The sequence below is a fragment of the Globicephala melas genome, chromosome 1 (assembly GCF_963455315.2).
Source record: "Globicephala melas chromosome 1, mGloMel1.2, whole genome shotgun sequence".
NCBI classification, from domain to species: domain Eukaryota; kingdom Metazoa; phylum Chordata; class Mammalia; order Artiodactyla; family Delphinidae; genus Globicephala; species Globicephala melas.
Genome location: NC_083314.1, coordinates 20,354,778 through 20,375,232, shown reverse-complemented (window position 1 = coordinate 20,375,232; position 20,455 = coordinate 20,354,778). Strand labels below are relative to the sequence as shown.

Sequence of the window (20,455 nt, the reverse complement as noted above, 5' to 3'; positions counted from 1 at the left end):
CATAGCTGCGTTCATAAATTGTCTTCTACAGTTGATGCACTATGGAATAGGACAACTTGGATTACTGGTCCAAATACAACATATTGATAAATAGTTTTCATCATCAAGGTGGACTTTGGTGTGTCCCCTATTGCCCTAGTGCAGTAAAATGACCCTGGAGCTTGTGATTCGTTTTTGTTACCTTATCAGAATCATCTGTAGGCTTAGGTTTGGAATCCTCCTCTCCTAGCTTGTACCTCTTCTTCAGAAGCCACATTGAATCAAATAATTCCCCCCAGTTTTCTTTGACAGCAGTAGGACATGTTTGCTCCAGTTGGTGGTACACTGGGGAGGTAGGGCAGGTAAATCAGAAGAGGCTGACAGCACCAGGCGGCCTTCCTCCATGCGCTGTAGAGCTTACCAGCTGCCAGTGGCTGCCCCTTTCTCGCATGAAAAACTAAAAATGGATCCAACCAGATGAACGTGGTCCTACTGCCCATTGCCATATGAGACTCAAAGACCAATAATAGAGTTGCTGTAGGGACTGCCCAGTCTCTGGCCCTCACAGTGAACACGCATTGCTCAGTGCACAAAGTTCAGGTGGCGTTTATTCCTTCTTAATCACTGTCTTTTGTGGAGCTCCTAGCCATAGCTCCAGCACACCCCTAGGATTCTGCGGAAACCTGGTTGAGAAATCCTGGTTTAGGCAGTTACCTGTATGGCTCCCCGAAGACATCCATATTCCAATCCCCAGAGCCTGTGAGCATGTATGTTACATGGCAAGGGGACTTACGTTAAGGACCTTGAGACGCAGATTATCCTGCAGGTCCTTTTTAGGCTTTGTGGACAATTAAATTACAAAAGTGGCAAATGGGACATGGCAGTTAGAAGCATGGACTCTAGGGTCAGATTGCTGTGTGATAATGGACAAGTTACCTAACTTTTCTGTGCCCCAGTTTTCACCTTCTGCTAACTAAATGGGACTGACATTAACACCTATATCATAGAATTATTGTGAGGATTAAATGAGTTGACACATATAAAGTTAGAACATTGCCTGGCACGTAGTTAAGTGTTCTGTAAGCATTGATTATCTGTTGTTTATGCAGTGCTACCACATAGAAGAACATTTGTTATTTTTGATCCTTGCTCTAGATTTAATAGCAGATTATTCTAGCTGGAAAAGCTTAGTCTATACCAGATCATGTATGATCATTTCTTTTCTTATCCTGATTATAGTCTTCAAGTTTTACAAGTGTAGTTGCTTGTTCTCCTGTTACTTTATATAGTTGAATATTTTAATTGTTCATTTAGAAATCTTCTTTTAATGTAGTGCTTTGATTTCTGATTATCATATGGTTTTACCTTTGGTACATAAACATGCTACCTTTCTCATCTAACCCAGGAGCTGCAGGTGGTATGGTATTATGCTAGTATTTTATCTTCTTTCACGCACATGTCATATAAGACAGTGCATCGATACATATATAATATATATATTATCTAGCCATTTGTTTACTAGAACATAATATAACCTTTAGAGCTGTGAAATTCATTTATTTATTCAACAATACATTAACTCAAAAAGGATCTGTTTATTACTAATGCCAAATAATAAAAAAAATGAGTGGTTACCCAGATTTGTCTTTCAAGAAGCTTACTATGTAGTCAACAAGACAAAGCCAACAGTACATAATTATGGTTAGAGATGTGCACAGTGTGTTATGGATAAGCAAAAAAAAGAAGGCTAAGGGAGTTCAGCACAGGGAATCTAGCCTGAACTGAGACTCCGAGTGTGTAGGAGTTGGTCATACAGGGAGAGAGCACGTTGGAAACCATCATGAAATACCTTGAATATTCACCTTTTTAAATCATTTGTCGTCTTCATTTTATTGTCAGCTTGCAGATGCTCTTTAATAGGTGTAATGAGGGTGAAACTGAACCTTCATGATGGAATGTTTTCATACTACCTTGAATTATAGAATAATGAAGCTGAATAAATTAACTTGCAGCTTCAAATCACTGCCTTTATATTGAATTGTTAGAAATATATTTAGTGGTTAGATTAGATTTTAGTGTAGTCTGAGGCAAAAAGGTTTGTTGGTAATGAGGAAAGAAATGTCATCCCATTCATTCATTTCAACTAAAAGAGCTAGACAGTTATAGATTATGAACTGATTCATCCAAAGGTAGAAACCAGTTTTAATGTTCACTTGGGAAAAACATAGTCTCATATCATTGACTTTGAATATTGGATAAGAAATTACCTTTTGACTGTCAAAGAAAGAAAGCCATAGTCCAAGTAAAAAAGACAAGGGGCTAACATCCTTAATATATAAATAAAAATTTTAAGTTGCAACAACAAAAACCAACAAGCACATTAAAAGACTGGGCAAAAGACATGAACAGACAGTACACACGTACATACAGACACACAAAGATGTACAAATAGCCCTTAAACATATGAAAAGATACTCAACTTATAATAGGAGACATGCAAATTAAAACTACTGTTGCTTAGGCTGTGACAGATGCTCATTCATCACTGGTAGGAATACAAAATAGTACAGTCCCTTTGGAGGGGAATTCAGCAATATTTAACGATAACATCAGAAGTACACATTTACTCTTAGGCCCAGCAATCTCACTTCTAGGAATTTATTCTCAAGATACACCTCTAAGAATATGAAGAAAATATTTGCATATGTGCCAGGTTGTTTATTATGGTGTAATCTGTAATAATAAAATATTAGAAACAACCTAACTGCCATATGTAGGTTAGCTGAATAATACTGTAGAATACTATAGATAATAATAAGGAAAATCTCCATGAACTGATGATTTTTCAGAACATATTGTTCAATAAGTAAAATATGTCAAGGCAATTCACATTAGCAGATTAAGGAGGAAAATCTCATAATCCTCTGAATAGATGCAGAAAGGTTTAAATTCTAAAGCTCTTCGTGATTTTTTAAAATTCTAGCAGACTGAGAACAGAACAGTTCTCTGGGTGTTCTCTAAGGGATGCTTTGAGCCAAAATCATACTTGAAGCATTCCTTTTCAGATCAATAACAAGACATAGTGCCTACTATGTCCTCTTTTCATCAGTGCACTAGGACCAAAAACAGAAGTAAAAGATAAAAATTATTTGTAGATTTTATGAATATGTGTGTAGAACATGCAAAAGCGCCTATAGGTAAATAATTAGAAATAGTAAGAGAGGGGCTTCCTGGTAGTCCAGTGGTTAAGAATCCACCTGCCAATTCAGGGGACACGGGTTTGAGCCCTGGTCCGGGAAGATCCCACATGCTGCAGAGCAACCAAGCCTGTGGGCCACAACTATTGAGCCTGCACTCTAGAGCCCGCGAGCCACAACTACTGAAGCCCGCACGCCTAGAGCCTGTGCTCTGCAACAAGCGAAGCCACTGCAATGAGAAGCCCGTGCACTGCAACGAAGAGTAGCCCCCGCTCGCCACAACTAGAGAAAGTCTGCGCACAGCAACGAAGACCCAATGCGGCCAAAAGTAAATAAAAATTAAAAGAAAAAAAAAGATAGTAAGAGAGTTTAGCATGGTTCCTGGATGTAAAATCTGTACATAAGAATTGATTCTATAGGCCTATTGTGATCATTTTGCAATATACAAATATCAAATCATTATGTTGTATACTTGAAACTAATATAATGTTGTATGTGAATTGTACCTTGATTTTTTAAAAATTATGTACCAAAAAAGAATTGATTTTATCTTTATAAACGATCAACAGTTGCTTAGAAAATGAAATAACATTTATGATAATATCAGAAAATATCAATATAGTTTAATAAATCCAATGAGAAGTATAAGACCCATGTGAAGAAAGCAGTAAAACTTTATTGAGAGAAATTAAGAAGTCTTAAATAAATGGAGAAATATATTCCAGTTCATGGGTTGGAAGAAGCAACTTGTAAAGATGTGACTGTTTCCAAAATTGATCTGAACTTCACTGCAGTCCCAACAGTGTTTTTGTTATTTGATGTTTTGTGTTTTTTTGTTTTTTGTTTTTTAAGAACTTGACAGCTGTTGTGTTATAATTTACATGGAAATGCAAAGGGCTAAAAGTAGTTAAGACTCTTGAAGAATAATGTCAAGGCGGGAGAATTTGCTTTACCGAATGTCAAGACTTTTTGTAAAATTATAGTAAGACACTTACGGTAGTGGTGCAAGGGTAAGAAATAGTCCAATGAGAGAATGGGGAGCCCGGAAAGAGACCCACACTTGATTTATGATCAAAATGCCACTGCAGATACATGGGTGAGATGACAGTCTATTAAGTAAGTAGTGCTGGGACAATTGAGTGTCCATGTGGATTAGAATGGGATTGGGCTCCTACCACACACCATAGCCAAAAATTAATTCTGTGTGGATTATAGAATGAAGTGTGAATGGCAAAACAAACAAGCTCTTACAAGAATACCTTCATGACCTTGGAGTGGGGAAAGATTTCTTGAATAGGACACAGAAAGCACTGACTCTAAAGGAATTTAGAGATTGAGAAATTTGAATACGTTAACATTAAGAATTTACCATAATCAGAAGACACCATAAACAGAAAAGGCATTCTAAACATGCAAAGACTGATCTTGGTATTAAAAGTCAAGAATAGCTGTTATCTCTTGGGAGAGAGTGATTTGGGGGCACAAGTCAAGCTCCTAGTATGCTGGTAATATCTTTCTTTCCTGGATATGGTGCTAGTCACACAGGTGTGTTCACTTTGTGAAAATTCATTAAGCTGTGCCTAGAATTTGTACACATTTTAATATGTTACCCTTCACTATACAGATTTTTTTTAAAAAAGGAAAGCCACTGATAAATTATTTGTAAAACATGTACCCAACAAAAAGCTTATGTCAAAATATTAGAGGACTCCTACAAATCACTAAGAAAAAGGTGAACATTTCAGGGACTTCCCTGGTGGTCCAGTGGGTGAAACTCCATGCTCCCAATTCAGGGGGCCCGGGTTTGATCCCTGGTCAGGGAACTAGATCCTGCATGCATGCCACAACTAAGAATTCTGCATGTTGCAACTAAGACCCAGCGCAGCCAAAATAAATAAATAAATAGTATATATTTTTAAAAGGTGAGCATTTCAGTAGTAAAGTGGGCAAAATAATTGAATAGGTACTTTAGGAAAAGGGAAATACAAATGCTTATTTTTAAATGAAAAGGTGCTCAACTCATTAATCATTGGCAAAATGAGCTTAAGACTAGATTGGTATTTCTCTACACCTAAATTGGCCAAAAAGAAGAACCTGACAACTCCCAAGTGCTAGTGAGGATGTGGAACAATGGAGATTGTACTAGGAGCAGTAACTGACACGACCACTTTGGAAAATAGTTTGTAATTACATAGCAAACATGAAGGTGGTATATCATGTGACTCAGTAAGTCCTCCCTTGGGGAATGTGTGCATAGGTGGAGCAGAGCATGCATCCAAGAATGTTTGCAGCAGCTTTGTTAACAATTTCCAAAAACTTGAAGCAACTCAAATGCCTGTCAACAGAAGAATGGACACAAAAACTGGTGTATTTGTACAACCTCTATATTATACTAATTCTGGAAAATCATAAAAATGAACAAATTACAGAAACTGACAACAATTGGATAAATCTCAAGTTCAAAAGCAGACAAAACAATTATACAGGGTTGCTTTTTAGTAGTGATTTTAAAAGCCAGGGTAGTGAGGAGGAATTCAGAAGAGCATTGGGTGGGGATAGAAGGGGACTCCTGAGGTCATGCTTTATTTTTTGACCTCATTGGTGGTTACATGGATGCTTGCTTTCCGGCATTTCATTAAGCTGTACACTCGTTTTATTTGCTTTTCTGAATATGTGTTAGATTCGCAATTTAAATTTTTTTTAAAGAATAGACAGTGGGTGCAGTAAAGACCTTTTATCTTTAATGTAAGAAAACTTGTGAAAATTGAAAATGTGTTGAAATATGGCAAAATATTTCATGTGAAAAAGTATAATTTTGAAACAGTATTAAATACTGCTTTGAATGTCCCATTTTGGTTTTTCTGCTTTTTATACTTCTACCTTGTCATTAGTCAAAAAAAAATTTTAACAGGTATCACCAGTTAAGACTCTTGGATTTCTATAGTAATTTTCAGGTCATAAAATTCACTCATTCTAAGTGTACAATTCAGTGACTTTTGATAAATCTATAGTGTTGTGCATCTATCAGTGTGATCCAATTTGAGAACATTTTCATTGCCCCCTGAAATTCCCTCTAGCACATTGCAGTCAGTTAAATGTATTGATAATATATTTTGAACATGGTAAGTTGATTGATTCATGTACTTCAAATACTTCCTCATTAAAAGTAGAATAACACATTGTTGGATAGAAACTTGAAGAGTGTCAACCAAAGTCCTTTATAAATGTTAGATTCTGTAAGTTGTGGTACTGTATACATATTAAATTAAAATCAACTTTTGTTTGCATCTGTTCTTCATCAATTATTTGAAATAAATGAACAAACTAGAGTCGATTTCTTTTTTCACGTCATTTTCTTGGTGGGGAATGCTCTTGTGTGGTTCTGGGTGGTTTTTCAGTTTTAAAAAATTTAATTGATCTATGGAAAAGATTTCAAACATACAATTACTTTTGTGGTTTTATGTGGCATTCTCAGTAGGACTGATTTCTGAGAGGATAGAGCATACAGAATAGGATGAAGAAAGGAGTGGGAAATTGCACTGTAAAGTTATTCAATTAAATATATAAATATTAAGTTATTTCCTGAAAGATTAATAGTAGCTGAAAGATTTATTGATTCTGGTATTAAATTTTTCAAACTTTAGAAATACATAACAAATGTTTATAAAGCTTTTTGTGTCCTTGTTCTACCACTTCATGTTGAGATATGGAGTATATTATATAGGAGTAAATGTGAAGCATATATATTATGTACATTCTCAATTATGTGGTAATTTGTAATTGGGCTTCCTGGATTGGAATTTTAACAAACTTGAGTTAGTAATTTATGCTTTAGTGTTGAATATGAAGTATGGAGGTGTAGATGTATCTTGTGTCTAATTAAGCATTTGTCTGAGAAGAATAACATCAAGTGTCTGTACGTTTTGGAAACCAAAATGATGCCTGGCTAGTTACTAAGCCAGTTGAGAGCAAAGCTATATCTTCTCTATGTTGTTAAAATATTTACTTTGAAATTATTGGTGGAGCTCATTTTTATTGCTATTTCTCCGTTGCCAGGTACTTTATTACCAAGGTTGCCATCAGAACCAGGAATGACATTACTCACTATCAGAATTGAGAAAATTGGCCTGAAAGATGCTGGGCAATGCATTGATCCCTATATCACAGTTAGTGTAAAAGGTAAATAACTATGTATATCTATCTTCCCTCTGGGGAATTTTATAATGTTGCTTCTCATTTGGAACTTTTTTGGTGGGGAGAGGGAGGGGATGTTTTATATCTGTGACAACTTATTTTAGTTGATTTTACAGTGAGGCGAAATCCCTGGGAAGAGGTGGTCATCATTCCCTCACCAAATATTTCTGAGAGATTTACTAAAAATACTTCCCTATCCATAACTTACACTCATATTTGCTTTTAGCTTTTTCTTTGTGTATATCTTTTTATTCTTAAAATTCTGTCAAGGGTGCTGACTAGACAGACACACTGTCTTTAACAGCAGATGCATCCTTCAGAAAACAGGTTTAAAAAATGTCCCCCACCTTCCAAGGGTGTGTGGTTTTCTTTGCAAAGCCCAGTGTTCTTCTGTTTTCCCACGCCTCCGCTTCAGGTCCTCTCGTTCCTGTCCAAGAGAGGTTTGTACATAGGACAGCTGTGCAGAGGTGGATGAGAATCAGGCCTTCAATTAGTCATGAGTGGAGACAGGGAAATAGGACGCGTCCATAAACATCCGTGCCCTGAACATAATCCTGCGGGACATTAGACGAGTGATGTATTTCTTATACTTAACTATGTTACCGTCATTATTAAGCATGATTACTCTTAGGATTTGTTTTTTTCTATCCAATGGCAAACCATTTTTTTCCTTGAAAACAACTTTTTTGGTCATTGGTTTAAGAGGGAAGCCACAGTGATTGAACTGTTTTGTCGTTGCCAAGCATTTTATACAGCACTTTATTTGTAAAGCACTCAGCAGTCTTTTAAAAGTAATTATTGGGTGATTGAAGATGAAGTTGTCATGCTATTATTCAGAAATAACTGCACAGTTAATCCAGTCTACAGTTAATAAACCTGCAGTTTGAGACAAATCAAACAGGTATGGGCTGAAATTAAATGGAGGGAACTTTTACCGATCATGGAAATATTCAGACCCATGGGTTCATTAGTACCAAATAAAAGAAAAAGGATTTTGGCCACAGGCAAAAGTTTTAACATGGAGAGACCGTGATCCATAGCACTAATGCTGTGATACTTTAACTTCTGATGTTACTGGTTCTCAAATCCATGGTCTACTGGAAAGTATTTACACCCTACACAAAACTACATCTCTCATTCAGGAGCGAACACTGTAAAATACGAAAAAATGTAATGAAATGTAGATATTATGTTACCTTTGCATATGGTTGAACTGAAACATGTTTTATTTAAATATCTTTAGGAACTGAAGTAATCAAACATACTCTCTTGCTTTAAGGTCCCTAAGATGGGTCTGTTGAATAATACATGAACACTGAGTAGTCATTAAATGAGTCTGTGTTGAATTAGATTAAACTGGATGATTCCTGGCTCCAGAGGTTACAGCAGTATACCATGCATAGTGTGCCATCTGGTTATTGTAAATCAGCTTATGTTACAGCAAATGGAACCAGAATTTAAGTAATATATGTAAGAAGTGTTCATTCGTGGAAAGGTTTCCTTGGCAGCTGTCGTGTCCATTGTTTGGTCCTCTGACTTGAATACAGCAGGGGAATTCTGATAATGTTAGATTTATAGGCCTTTCCGTGTCATGCACGCGATCAAGGTTGGGAAACGGGTAGGAGCACCACTGTGGTATATTACGTCCCCAAATGTAATTCACAAAACTATACTGGCCTGTGTCATCAGAAGACACCTCTTAACTAGGAAGGATCCAATTTTGTGATGTGTAAGGCGGCTTCCTCCTCCTATCCATGGGGGTCTCCCACCCTCTCTACTCCGTGCCCTGCACATGACCCTGGAAACCAGCCGCCTTCAGGTACCTGCTCACCCCAGACATGGGTCTTTATTGGCCTCAGAATCTCCTCTCGGCTTTTGCCTCTTCAGGAAACACAACCCTTTGCAGTTTTTACGTCTTTGTATTTGAAGGCTCGAAGCAGAAACTGTTTTTTCCTCTCTAGATCTGAATGGCATAGATTTAACTCCTGTGCAGGATACTCCCGTGGCTTCAAGAAAAGAAGATACGTATGTTCATTTTAATGTGGACATTGAGCTCCAGAAGCATGTTGAAAAATTAACCAAAGGTTTGTGATGCTAAAAGTAGAACTATATTCAGAATGTGACTCTTTATTCTCCAGCTTTGAATCTGTTATGTACAGTGACTGTCATTTTAACTGAGACTAATGCTAATGAGTATACTTTATGTTTATAAGCATTTAAGTTAATCTTCCTAGGCTATTCTCATTTTACATTTTGTCCTTTCTTATAAATGCCATGAAGTATAGAGCTGTGCATACCAGCAATGCAGGAAATATATTATCTACAGATGATGCAGATGAGTAATAAAATTTTTTTAACTTCCTTAAAATGATGGTATCATATTTGGACTTTAATGCTGTTTTCAAATGTGACTTTATTTTCACATTTATTCAGACCTCAGACACAATCACGATGACAAGGAGATGGGTTCCATAGCTGAAGAGACTAAGAAATGTGATCTGCTATCTTAAAGATCTATGAGGTTTTTAAATAATAAAATGCCTCTGTTATTGCCGTGGAAGGGAGAAGAGAAGCTACTCTTTTGTGGACATGGCAGGGTCATACACCTGGGGACCGAGGTCACCGGTAACCTAACAATTGTAATCCTTTCGTGTGTGTTGGTAGCAGAAGCTAAATATGCCCATCTCTGGAATTCCCTGGCGGTCCAGTGCTTAGGACTTGGTACTTTCATTGCTGGGGTCCGGATTCAATCCCTGGTCGGGGAACTAAGATCCCGCAAGCCACGCGGCTCGGCAAATAAATAAATAAATACGCCCATCTCTCCCTCACGCACATCCCTTTGTCTCCTAAGTGATTGGCTTTTCTTTCCTTCCTTGACATGTGAAGCGCTCCGTTTGGACCCAGGTGCCAGGGCTGCGCACACATTTCTGAACATTGTTAAACTTCTGGTCACTTGTGAGTTTTGTCATCAGTGAAAGTATTAGATGTATGTTAGTTATCTTTAAAAGCAAAGCAAGATCCAGCACCGCTCTGGTTAAGCCTTTGTTAATAAGGAGCTAGATAACAGGGAGACCCTGACGTCCTTCCGTCTCTTTCGTTGCCTTTAGAAATTAATTGTTCTTGGCTACACAGAGGAGGCGATTTATTATTCTGTTTTTAGCTTTTCTCTGTGGGGAGGGGGAGAGAGCTTATCTGTTGGGCTTTGGGGAGAGAAAACTATCTACATGTTTCATCACCATTTGTTCACTGGGGGAGGGGTGGGATAGGCGTGCTCTCTAAGCCCTTGTCTTGCTCAGCGCTGTCTTCACGCAAGCACATGTCATTCCAGGAAAAACAAAACAGGGCTTTGGACACTGAGAAAGGTATTAGGAAGCAGTTAACATTTAAAAACTGAACCAGCTGTTGTTCAGACTCCAAACTCCAAAAAACTGAATTTTTGAGTTTTTGTTTCGAGAAACTATTTAAGTTTGGATTTTTTGATGAACTCTTTTACATGCCTTTTCTACTTAATGCGTTTCTATGAGTAATGTTAATACTTAACAAGTATCTTCTGTGGGGGTTTTTTGGTAGTATTTAGTATTTTCTATTCTTAATATTTTATAATTCTACCTGTGGATGAACTTATTTACATTCTTGAGTCATTCTGGCTCGAGAAGTTTTGCTCTACTCTGTAGAATAGGATGATACGGAGACATGTCCCTCTATTCAGGTCCAGATGAGTTTTGGGGTGACAGCCATAGTCAGTCGTATCATCAGAGAGATTGTTTGACAGAGGTTACTTTGTGAAATTATGACAACTGTTGCTTGTTCATAGGCTTCTGGTGATCAAAGAAAATTTATTGACACTAGAAATGTGCTGTCTGTGGCTAATCTGCTTTGCTTTAATTCCTTAGGTGCAGCTATTTTCTTTGAATTCAAACACTACAAGCCTAAAAAAAGGTTTACCAGCACCAAGTGTTTTGCTTTCATGGAGATGGATGAAATTAAACCTGGGCCAATTGTAATAGAACTGTAAGTGATGCACGTTCAGAATTAGTACTAATTTAACGGTGACTGCTCTCTCTTCTTAATATGTCACCTTGGAATAGATCAGTTATCAATGGTTTTTCTATTGTGGTTACAGATACAAGAAACCCACTGACTTTAAAAGAAAGAAATTGCAGTTATTGACCAAGAAACCACTTTATCTTCATCTGCATCAAACTTTGCACAAGGAATGATCCTGACATGAATACCCTGGAACTTCTGTGAATCTTACCACTCAGTAGAAACCATCCTAGCTCTGTGTAGCACATTCGCCCTTCAACAGGCAGGAAGCAAGCCGTACCCAGGCCAGCAGGCCAGAGTGAGTCCATTACACAGCTGTAGCACAGAATTCAAAGTCCAGCACGTCACTGATGGAGAAGACTCCTTTGGATACAGGCTTAATTGTAGATCTTAAAACATTTTCACTTTTCTATTAATTGTGCAATGAATAGCCTCTTTTCTAATTTGCCACTATTCCTGCCCTGCTTCCTGGAACGACACTGTTGTGGGTGGAATGTGCTCACCTTCACACTTAATACAGCAATAAGAGTGTGCTAGAGTTTACACACCTGTCCACTTCTGCTCCAATATGCTCTTCGGTTTTTTGAGTTAATGTCAAACTTTGGTTTGATGTGGGTAGGACAGTATGAGACTGCTTTTGAGAGGAATTGGACCAATTATGCTGCCCAAGGTCAGTCTGGAAATTTATAGGCTGCTCCTCAGAGACGGCCTTGATTCACCCTGATCTCATGGTTCTCCTGCTTAGAAATAGTGTGCCTTGGCCAAATCAGTATCCCGTATGGGCGTGTTCGCAGGTGGTAGCTGTGATTTTTCCAGATGACCGGATCGTTTTTCTGAAAGTGAGCATATTTTTAGTCATGTTGATTAGCTTTTTTCTACATCACATCGTTACTCTTTCTGATAGTGATTCTGGGGTTAGTGATGGAACCATCTCAGAATAATTACAAATTCTTGGTGGGTTTATGTCTTCTAAATCGTGTAATCTAAAAATAATTTGAGTCAGATGCTAACAAGATACCGCAGGAATAACTGCTGTTTTTCTGACAACTGATTGTGAAACCTTAAAACCTGCATACCTCTTCTTGTAGTGATGAGTATGCAAATCTGGAGATATTCTATTTTTTTTTATATAGGTAGATAGGATTGCCATTTATTTCCTATGTAGATATACTGACATTCATCCATATGGAAATATTGCAGGTCATTAGCTTTTTATAATTTGACTATTTACATTCTTTTGACTTAATAATGGGGCATAAATAAAACTTTCATAGAACACACAAGGTGGATATTTGATACACAGAACATTTAAGATTTGGGGTGGGCATTCTCTGGGTTAGGTGTGGAGCCCACATATTTAATATTCACTATTTTAAATGACCAATGCTAGCATGAGGGGAACGCAGTGCCAGTACTTGGCCTACTTTTAAACTCGTGTAATAAGCCTAGTCAATACCGTTCAGTATGTTTGCTTTTTAAAATAAATAACCACAATTAAGTTCTAGCCCTTGCACTTCAAGAGATCTAGTCTCCACTTTCAGTTGTCTGTTAGGTCAGTTCTGTTTACTATGATGGATGTTAAAAAACTATATGAGCCTGAAGAATTCTCAACCCAATTTAGTCTTGCTTCCCTCTTGATTAGTTCAATTCCAGATGATTCCATCCACAGTAGCTTGAGGGGATGAGGAATTTGCCTTAATAAATTACTTTGTTGTTCACTCAACTCTTAGACTGTGAGTTGTCAGCCCCGTGCCCTGCCCGCCCCAGACTGTAAGCTCCTCAGGGGGCAAGAACCACACGTTCTCCATGTCACGTACATTTTCTGAGGTGCTTGGCAGCGCTCTGTACCCTGTGGAGTACTCAGTACCTTTTGTTTGATGTTGCTGACAAGACCTAAAAATAATCCCTTAAAAAACCTACCATTAAAATGTAGCAAAACTGATACATTGTTCTTTCTCTTTTCTCATAGACCATAAGACATGTATTATCAAGGTGATAGTTTGTCACATCTGCTGTCATTCACAAAAGTATGGTTTAGATGAACTACAAATGCCTTTCATCAGTGTTAAAGAAGCTTAAATCGAACACGGCTGATTAGCTTAGCTTTGTAATTCATACCTGAATGAAATCACAAAACGAGCGACTGTCTCGAAGCAGTAGACGCAGAATACTCCACATCCAACAAATTATTTACTTTTCGATGAAAAGATCAGCCATTGAATAGTAACCACAACCACAGCAGACTTCCAGGCTGAAACGCTGCTGCTCCGTAACTGAGATGACTTTAGCAACTAAGCCCAGAAAGACAGTCAGTTAGCTGGAGATGACTTCTGAAACAGACGTAATTTTCAAGCCAGTTGGGGCTGATGTGACTCAGGGTGATGCCCCCCACACCCTCTCCAAATTGGCAGCTTGCCTGGGCTGGGCTGCCGAAGGGGTGCAAACAGAGGGCTCTGAGAGGCGGCAGGGACGGCAAGTCTGGGGCCGCTCGGCTAAGCCACAGGTGGCAGTTCTCTACAACTCGATATGAAACGCAGAATAAACACCAAAAAGGCTTTAGAGGTTAAAAAAGAAAAAGAAAAAGACTCCAGGATTTGATGTTGAAATAGATTTAATTTACCTTTGCTACTATATTATCTTCCTAACTGGTGTAATCTATATTTAAATACTATTTAAAAAATTTATCTTAACTTCACTATTATTTCACGTCCTAAAGAGATTGATATACTCAAAAGCTGTATTTGTGACTTAATCTTTTTATTTTACATGGTTAAAAATAACCTATGCTGTTAACTACGGAGTTTTCCTCTTAAATTTCTTCTATTCTTGATAATAAACAGGACACAGAGATGGAATTCTCTTTTCCTGAAAAACTCCTTATGTATTCGTTATGAACTTTGGAAGCGTTGTCTTCTTTCAACGGTCCGTATCTTTCTAAAGTGGCATCTTTTAGTTTAGTATAAAGAAAAAATTTTGTTTCACAGTGAAGCATTTGCTTTATCTTATAAGGTATTCTAAAAGGATTAAATATCCTAATGGTGACAAGTCACGGTGCAGACTTCAGTAGTATCATTACATCACAGAACTTCAGAGAATGCGAGAGTATGATCTAGCCGTGAACAACAATATCAACCTTTATAATTCTGATTTAATTGAAATCTTAAACTTCTTGAAATGTGCTACCAAGTTACTATAGTTTAAAGTGTCTGATGAGTTAGTTCTTAGAAACATTGTTGAAAAGACCTGGTACAAGTAATGGGTATAGCAAGTATGATGCAATCCTAGCTTCTCAGATTTACTGATTTTTAAATATAAGTGCCAGTATTCAAATATGAATTTTGGAATAGGATCAATCAACAAAAAGAACTGAGTTCAGCCCATGGTTGCTGACCTAGGGCATGTTACAAGCCTCACAATCCTAAATCATTCTTTCTCATCGTATTACCTACTCTTTGCCCTTTTTCGCCATATTCCTTGAAAGTCAGCGGCAAGGTATAGGAGAAATAACAGACTCTCTACGTTTTTTAAAGAAATTTTCTTACTTTTATGGTCATGACACATCATTTTCATTTTTCTGTTATGCACCCTAACGCAAGAACGGTAAAAGCAACAGAATATCAGGTCAAACAATTCTTGCTACATGTAAACGCATACTCAGAAAACCATTCTCAACCAGGTAGAGCCACAGAAAGCACGTGAATGCTGTCCAAATTGGCGAACTGACTTCTCTGAAGTAGAAGGAAGACATATCAGTTGTGGTGCTTCCCGGTGACTTTGAGGTTGAACTCAGGAGCGGTGAGCCAGGGAAGTGTGCTCCCAGGTCACCATCTTCAGTTCTGGGAGCTTGAGTTTACATGTTTCCAAAATGGTACAAGTCTCGTGAGAAAACAATGAATCAACAGACACTTGGGAAATATTAATAACCAAATTTTTATGAACTGTTACTACAAAGAACTTCAGCAAGAGGGGAGATAAAAGTTTAGTGATCTTTTAGTAAACACTTTTAGCGTAACAGTCGTTGCGACCAGATATTTTAAAAATCAAGCTTATAAATATGGTTGCTCTGTATTCAACTGGTGTACACTAAAAATAGGATAATAAATGGAAATACATGTTCTTATAGCATTTCCACAGGAAATGTTCATATTTTTCACGACATCCTAAATCATTTAGCAGTTACATATGCTACATTAACTAAAACACAGGTATTCTTTATTGCACATTTCAAAGTTTTAAGGAGGCTCTAGCTTACAAGGTGATTTTTACTTTGGGGCAGGGGAAATGATATTTTTTAACTGTTTGGCTCAAAAATGCACACTGCCAGGGCAGCTTAGTTCTAAAAACAAACCTTTTAAAATCAACTTTTGGATTTTGAAGCCAGTGAAAATCCTCTACTGTCATGAACAGTGCACAGTCCACTTTCTCTCAGACTAAATGTCCAAGGTCAGTTACGGGCTCTGTTTGAAAGCCTGCGAACAGCCCTGGCTAGTGCTCTGAGAGGCAGGCGGGGGCTCACCTCTGGAGCCGGAAGCCGGTGAGTCTCTTGCAGCAGAGGAAGGTGGATAATCCTGGGGGCCGTGGGTTGGGGGTGGTAATCGGGTACCAGGGATAAAGTACTCTCTTGGGCCAAGAGAGCCTAAAGGTCTAAAAGGTGCGTGTCCTGCTAAGAATTCTCGAGGGTCAAGAGGCAGGTCCCGTTTTCCTGCTGGAACGCCTGGTGCATATTCTCTTAAGCCTAGTGGTGGACGCAAACCAGGACCTGGAAAAATTAAAATTCAGTCATGTAACTACATATGAACATATCTAAATTTAGATGATTCCATGTATGTTCATCTTTAATTCCTCATACCCCTGGAAGTCAGGTGGTGGCATCCCCACTTTATAGATGAGGCAAACTGAGGCTCAGCAAGTTTAAGTTACATGCCTGTAGCCAGCCAGCCATGAAGCAACATAGGCTGGATTTAAACGTGGCTCTACCTGGCTTGTGGTTTTTTCGACAACACAATTCTGCTGTCTTTATCTCACAAGAGCTTGATTTGTACTTAGAAGTACTATATATCATACTAAGACAACAGATTATGAAATAAGGGCTTCACTGTTAGTAAATTTTGATAAGGGAAATTCCACTGTTACTGTATCAATTAAAAACTCATGCAGTAGTCAGCATGGACCTACATATGCCATCAAAATCAAGGTGTCTGCCCTGCTGGGAAAGGCCTTCCAGCTCCACCTAATTAAATTCAGCAACATTCAACCTAGTAGCTATTACATTCTACCTTCTCTTTAACATTTCCTTCCTATTTACTCCCAAGGTGGGGAGTGATGGATTAATCTTGCCTTCTTTTATACTCTGTGACCCGTTGCTTATACTTCCATTATGGTGATTACAAGTTTTATGTTGTATATAATGTATGTATGTGTTCTACAGGACACCTTAAGCTCCTGGAGTTAGGAGAGTTAATTCCATCCATTACGGAGCCTAGTATGTAGCCAGAGATGTTCAAGAAACATAGGCAGAAATAAGATTTCTGACTTTCTATGAACCGCCCATTTTCCCTTGTCTACAAGAGATACCTACTGCCCATCTCAGTACAGGGAGATTATGCAGCACCCCATGTGTCCTGAGAAACTGGCAGAAAAGTTCAAATGTACTCAGCCAGCTTTACCCTTTCATTGCACAGCCCTGCATAGCAACTGTTAAAATTTCATCAAGGATTAGAGTGAAAAGATGAATACACTTCACAAGTCCATTACTACCGTTCAATCATCGTACCAAAGGGCGGAGGAAGTGGCCGAGGCCCAAAAGGCCCACAGAGTTGAGGAGGTGGTCCGTATCGAATGGGCGGCAGTAGAGGGCCTCCCACGGGGGAGCTCATGAGGGGTGCCCCTGGAAAAGGAGGGGGCCCTTTTGCAGCCGTATTAACCTGCAAAGGAGAAGTAATGAAAGTTCTGAAATGCTTGGATATGACAGATAAAAGCACCAACACCAGTAAAAGCTAAAACCCAATGAAGCAGATGTCAGGCACTTGTCCAAAGAGCGAACTATGGCAACAAAACTCTACCCCTCCTATCTGTCCCACTGACAGCTCAGGCGGGTTCAAAGAATGTCAGAGGAGTGAACACTTCCACCATAATCATATTATTGCTCGTATGGGCAAACAGAAGAGGATGCAAGAGGACTGTCAAAGGATATTAACAGAGGCGATTCCCAACTAAGAACTAACAATCATACCATACACACAGTAAACTGCTTCTAGGGCAGCCCCTCCCTCCCGTCACCACAATAGCTCATTTCTCCATATTAAGAGTGGAAAGAACAAAAGGGAATGAAAAATCCATTTTCTACATGTAAGAAGAGCTAATATTCAGAGTACCTTCAATTTCCTTTCATGTGTTGTAAGATCTCACCTTGCTTTAAACATGAGGGAACAGAGGCACAGAGAGTATTAGATACCTTGCCGAAGGTCACACAGCACATAAGAGGCTGGGCTGGAACCCACTATCAGCCTGACTCCAAGCCAGTGCTCTTCCTCCTCTGCCCCTGCTATCAGAGGAGGCTCTACTCTCTTTGAAGTCAGTCTGCTACTTCAAAGGGGTCTTGGGTCTTAGCCAGGCTGCCCTGGGACACAAAGAGCTCTCAAGCGATGTGTATTCCTGGAGTCCTGTACTGGAACTCGCAAGTATTTCCCAACAGAGATAACGTTATATATACAAGTTCAGCAGGCACAGCTCCAGCATCCACCCCCATTCACCAGTAATGCCGTCCTTCACATTACGAGGTGCTGACCAATCCTTCTCTATAGAAGCTGGGTTGGAAATTCTCAATAATGAAAATATGTATCTTGATGTCAACACAGTAAAGCACTGTGAGGTACAATCAGAGGACTTACCAGCTGTCGCAGCTACACAAGTTACAAGAGAATACACTTATGTGAACATAATTTAAGGCTACTGCTGGGAACTAGCACAACAGGTAATTAAAGATTTCCACTATTCAGTACTTCACTTATAGCAAACATCCTCTGTTACTGATCTGTAATTTCAGATTATTCAAAATAGGGCTTGCGTGGTGTACCACTAGAGATATTCTTTTTTTTTTTTTTTTTTGCGGTACGCGGGCCTCTCACTGTTGTGGCCTCTCCCGTTGCGGAGCACAGGCTCCAGACGCACAGGCTCAGCGGCCATGGCTCACGGGCCCAGCCGCTCCGCGGCATGTGGGATCTTCCCGGACTGGGGCACGAACCCGTGTCCCCTGCATCGGCAGGCGGACTCTCAACCACTGTGCCACCAGGGAAGCCCAAGATATTCTTAAATAGCACACTTCCAAACAAATACATAATAATGATGAATTTACACAATATATGATGAACTGATTTGCCTTAGAGCACTCAACACCGAAGCACACAATACAGAACTGAAGTGATGACTTTTCACATTTTAAGGTTAACTACAACAGATGCTCTAAAGAGATTAATCACCTAACCAGAACAGGAAAAAGGAGTGAAAACCAACCAACCAACCAGACTTCAGCAACCCAGCAACACTTCCAAGTCAACAGTAAGGTCAGTATTGCCATGCAATTTAAAGCAAAGCAGATTAGTGTCATGCTCCTCAGCTCCTCTCCAGAAACACACCAAGTAAAAAGCCCAGTTCAACCTACAAGTACTTAGTGCTACTGGATGCTCAGCCAAAGACATAATGCTGGGAACTGAAGGGCCTTCAGGCTCTTGGGGAACAGTCTGCTTTTTCAAAAAGTAAATGAGATGGTATAGACATAACAGAACACACAAAAGGGAGATGGATGAGGCAAAGAGAGGGCGTTGTAGAGAAAGTTAGATGTTTTCCTGAAATACCTAATTACAACTCAAAATGACCACAGAATTTACCTTGCCCTCATCCATCACCTTAGAGGGGGAAGAGCTTCTTGAGCTACTGTTCATCATGGGAGCTGCACCAGATTCTGGATCTGTGGGAGGCCAGAGAACTGATTTAGACTTATTCTGATTTGTATACTCTGTGAAGAAGAATACAAAGTCCTCTACCCACCTCCTCCACAATTTGAGACTCTTTGAACACACTTAGGTCCCTTACCAGAGGCAGAGGGTTTCCCAGATGCCTCAGATGACCATCGAGGACGAGGTAGAGGCCCATCCACTGACCCTTGAGAGAGAAATAACAGCCCTTGCATGAATTTTTCAGAATAAACCAATTGTGGACAGGTCAGGTTTCAGTTCTACCCAGAAAGCAAAATTTAAAGCGGGTCTCCCAATACGTATGAGGAGAAATCACTAACAATTTATGCACAAACTTAAAGAATTAAAATAAGAACTATCTTGGATTGAAAGACCTGCACGTTAATAGCACTGGTCAGGTACTTCAAGCTACAGGCAATTGTATAGGCTGTTTTTTCAGTCTATATGTAATCTGACTTCCATATCTTACCAAGTATTATATTTATGATTAGAAACAGACTTATAGCATTTCACATTAATGAGAAACAGATGTACACTGCATAAATTATATAGTTTTAAGGCTACTTTTATATAATTCAAGAGAAGAACTCAACAGAAGTTTAAAGATAAAGGCCTATACTTCACAGCAAAAATCTGAAAAGAAACAATAAGAATAAATGATATTTATATATTTGTTTTACACATACACTTATACATGACAAATAGTATTGTTATAATAATAAGTGCTTTTTGTTCTAAAGCACATCTAAAATAGACTATCCACCAAGACAAAATTAAGAAATCTCCTTCTTTATATATTGGACAGACCCAAATTCTCAACTGCTGCTTGCATCAGAATTCTCGAAGAAGGAAAAAGCTCTTGAAACAGTTTACTGCAAGGTAACACGTCAATGCTCACCAAATTCACTTCGAGGCATCTCTCTTCGGTTAAGCGTAGCAGACAGAGGTCTTGCGGGTGGGTCTGCTGTCAGTGGCGGAGAGCATTCTCCACCACTCACAGGAGATGGGCCAAAAGAGCCATTCTGGCTCAGAGGACCTGAAGACAACGGGCAATAATTACCACTT

The 20,455-nt window shown here is 38.9% G+C and overlaps 2 protein-coding genes across 4 annotated transcripts in view; one reads left to right on the top strand and one right to left on the bottom strand.

The window, feature by feature from the left end:
* AIDA (axin interactor, dorsalization associated) overlaps positions 1–14,388 on the top strand; it is a 43,738-nt gene extending 29,350 nt beyond the window's left edge. Inside the window, exons 7-10 of the mRNA XM_030868364.3 lie at positions 7,233–7,355; positions 9,332–9,454; positions 11,264–11,381; positions 11,494–14,388. Coding sequence (XP_030724224.1) covers positions 7,233–7,355; positions 9,332–9,454; positions 11,264–11,381; positions 11,494–11,590 — 461 coding nt within the window. The 3' untranslated portion in view covers positions 11,591–14,388. The remainder of the gene's footprint in view (positions 1–7,232; positions 7,356–9,331; positions 9,455–11,263; positions 11,382–11,493) is intronic.
* Positions 13,999–20,455, bottom strand: part of MIA3 (MIA SH3 domain ER export factor 3) — a 54,274-nt gene continuing 47,817 nt past the window's right edge. For 2 of the 3 annotated variants that reach the window (XM_060299554.1, XM_030868358.2), the window contains 5 exons: positions 20,289–20,426; positions 19,509–19,577; positions 19,304–19,383; positions 17,191–17,341; positions 15,330–16,176 (listed from right to left, as the gene is read on the bottom strand). In XM_060299554.1, coding sequence (XP_060155537.1) covers positions 15,866–16,176; positions 17,191–17,341; positions 19,304–19,383; positions 19,509–19,577; positions 20,289–20,426 — 749 coding nt within the window. In that variant the 3' untranslated portion in view covers positions 15,330–15,865. Of the gene's footprint in view, positions 15,261–15,329; positions 16,177–17,190; positions 17,342–19,303; positions 19,384–19,508; positions 19,578–20,288; positions 20,427–20,455 lie in introns of those variants that run through there. The other variant, XM_030868356.3, reaches the window with a different exon arrangement.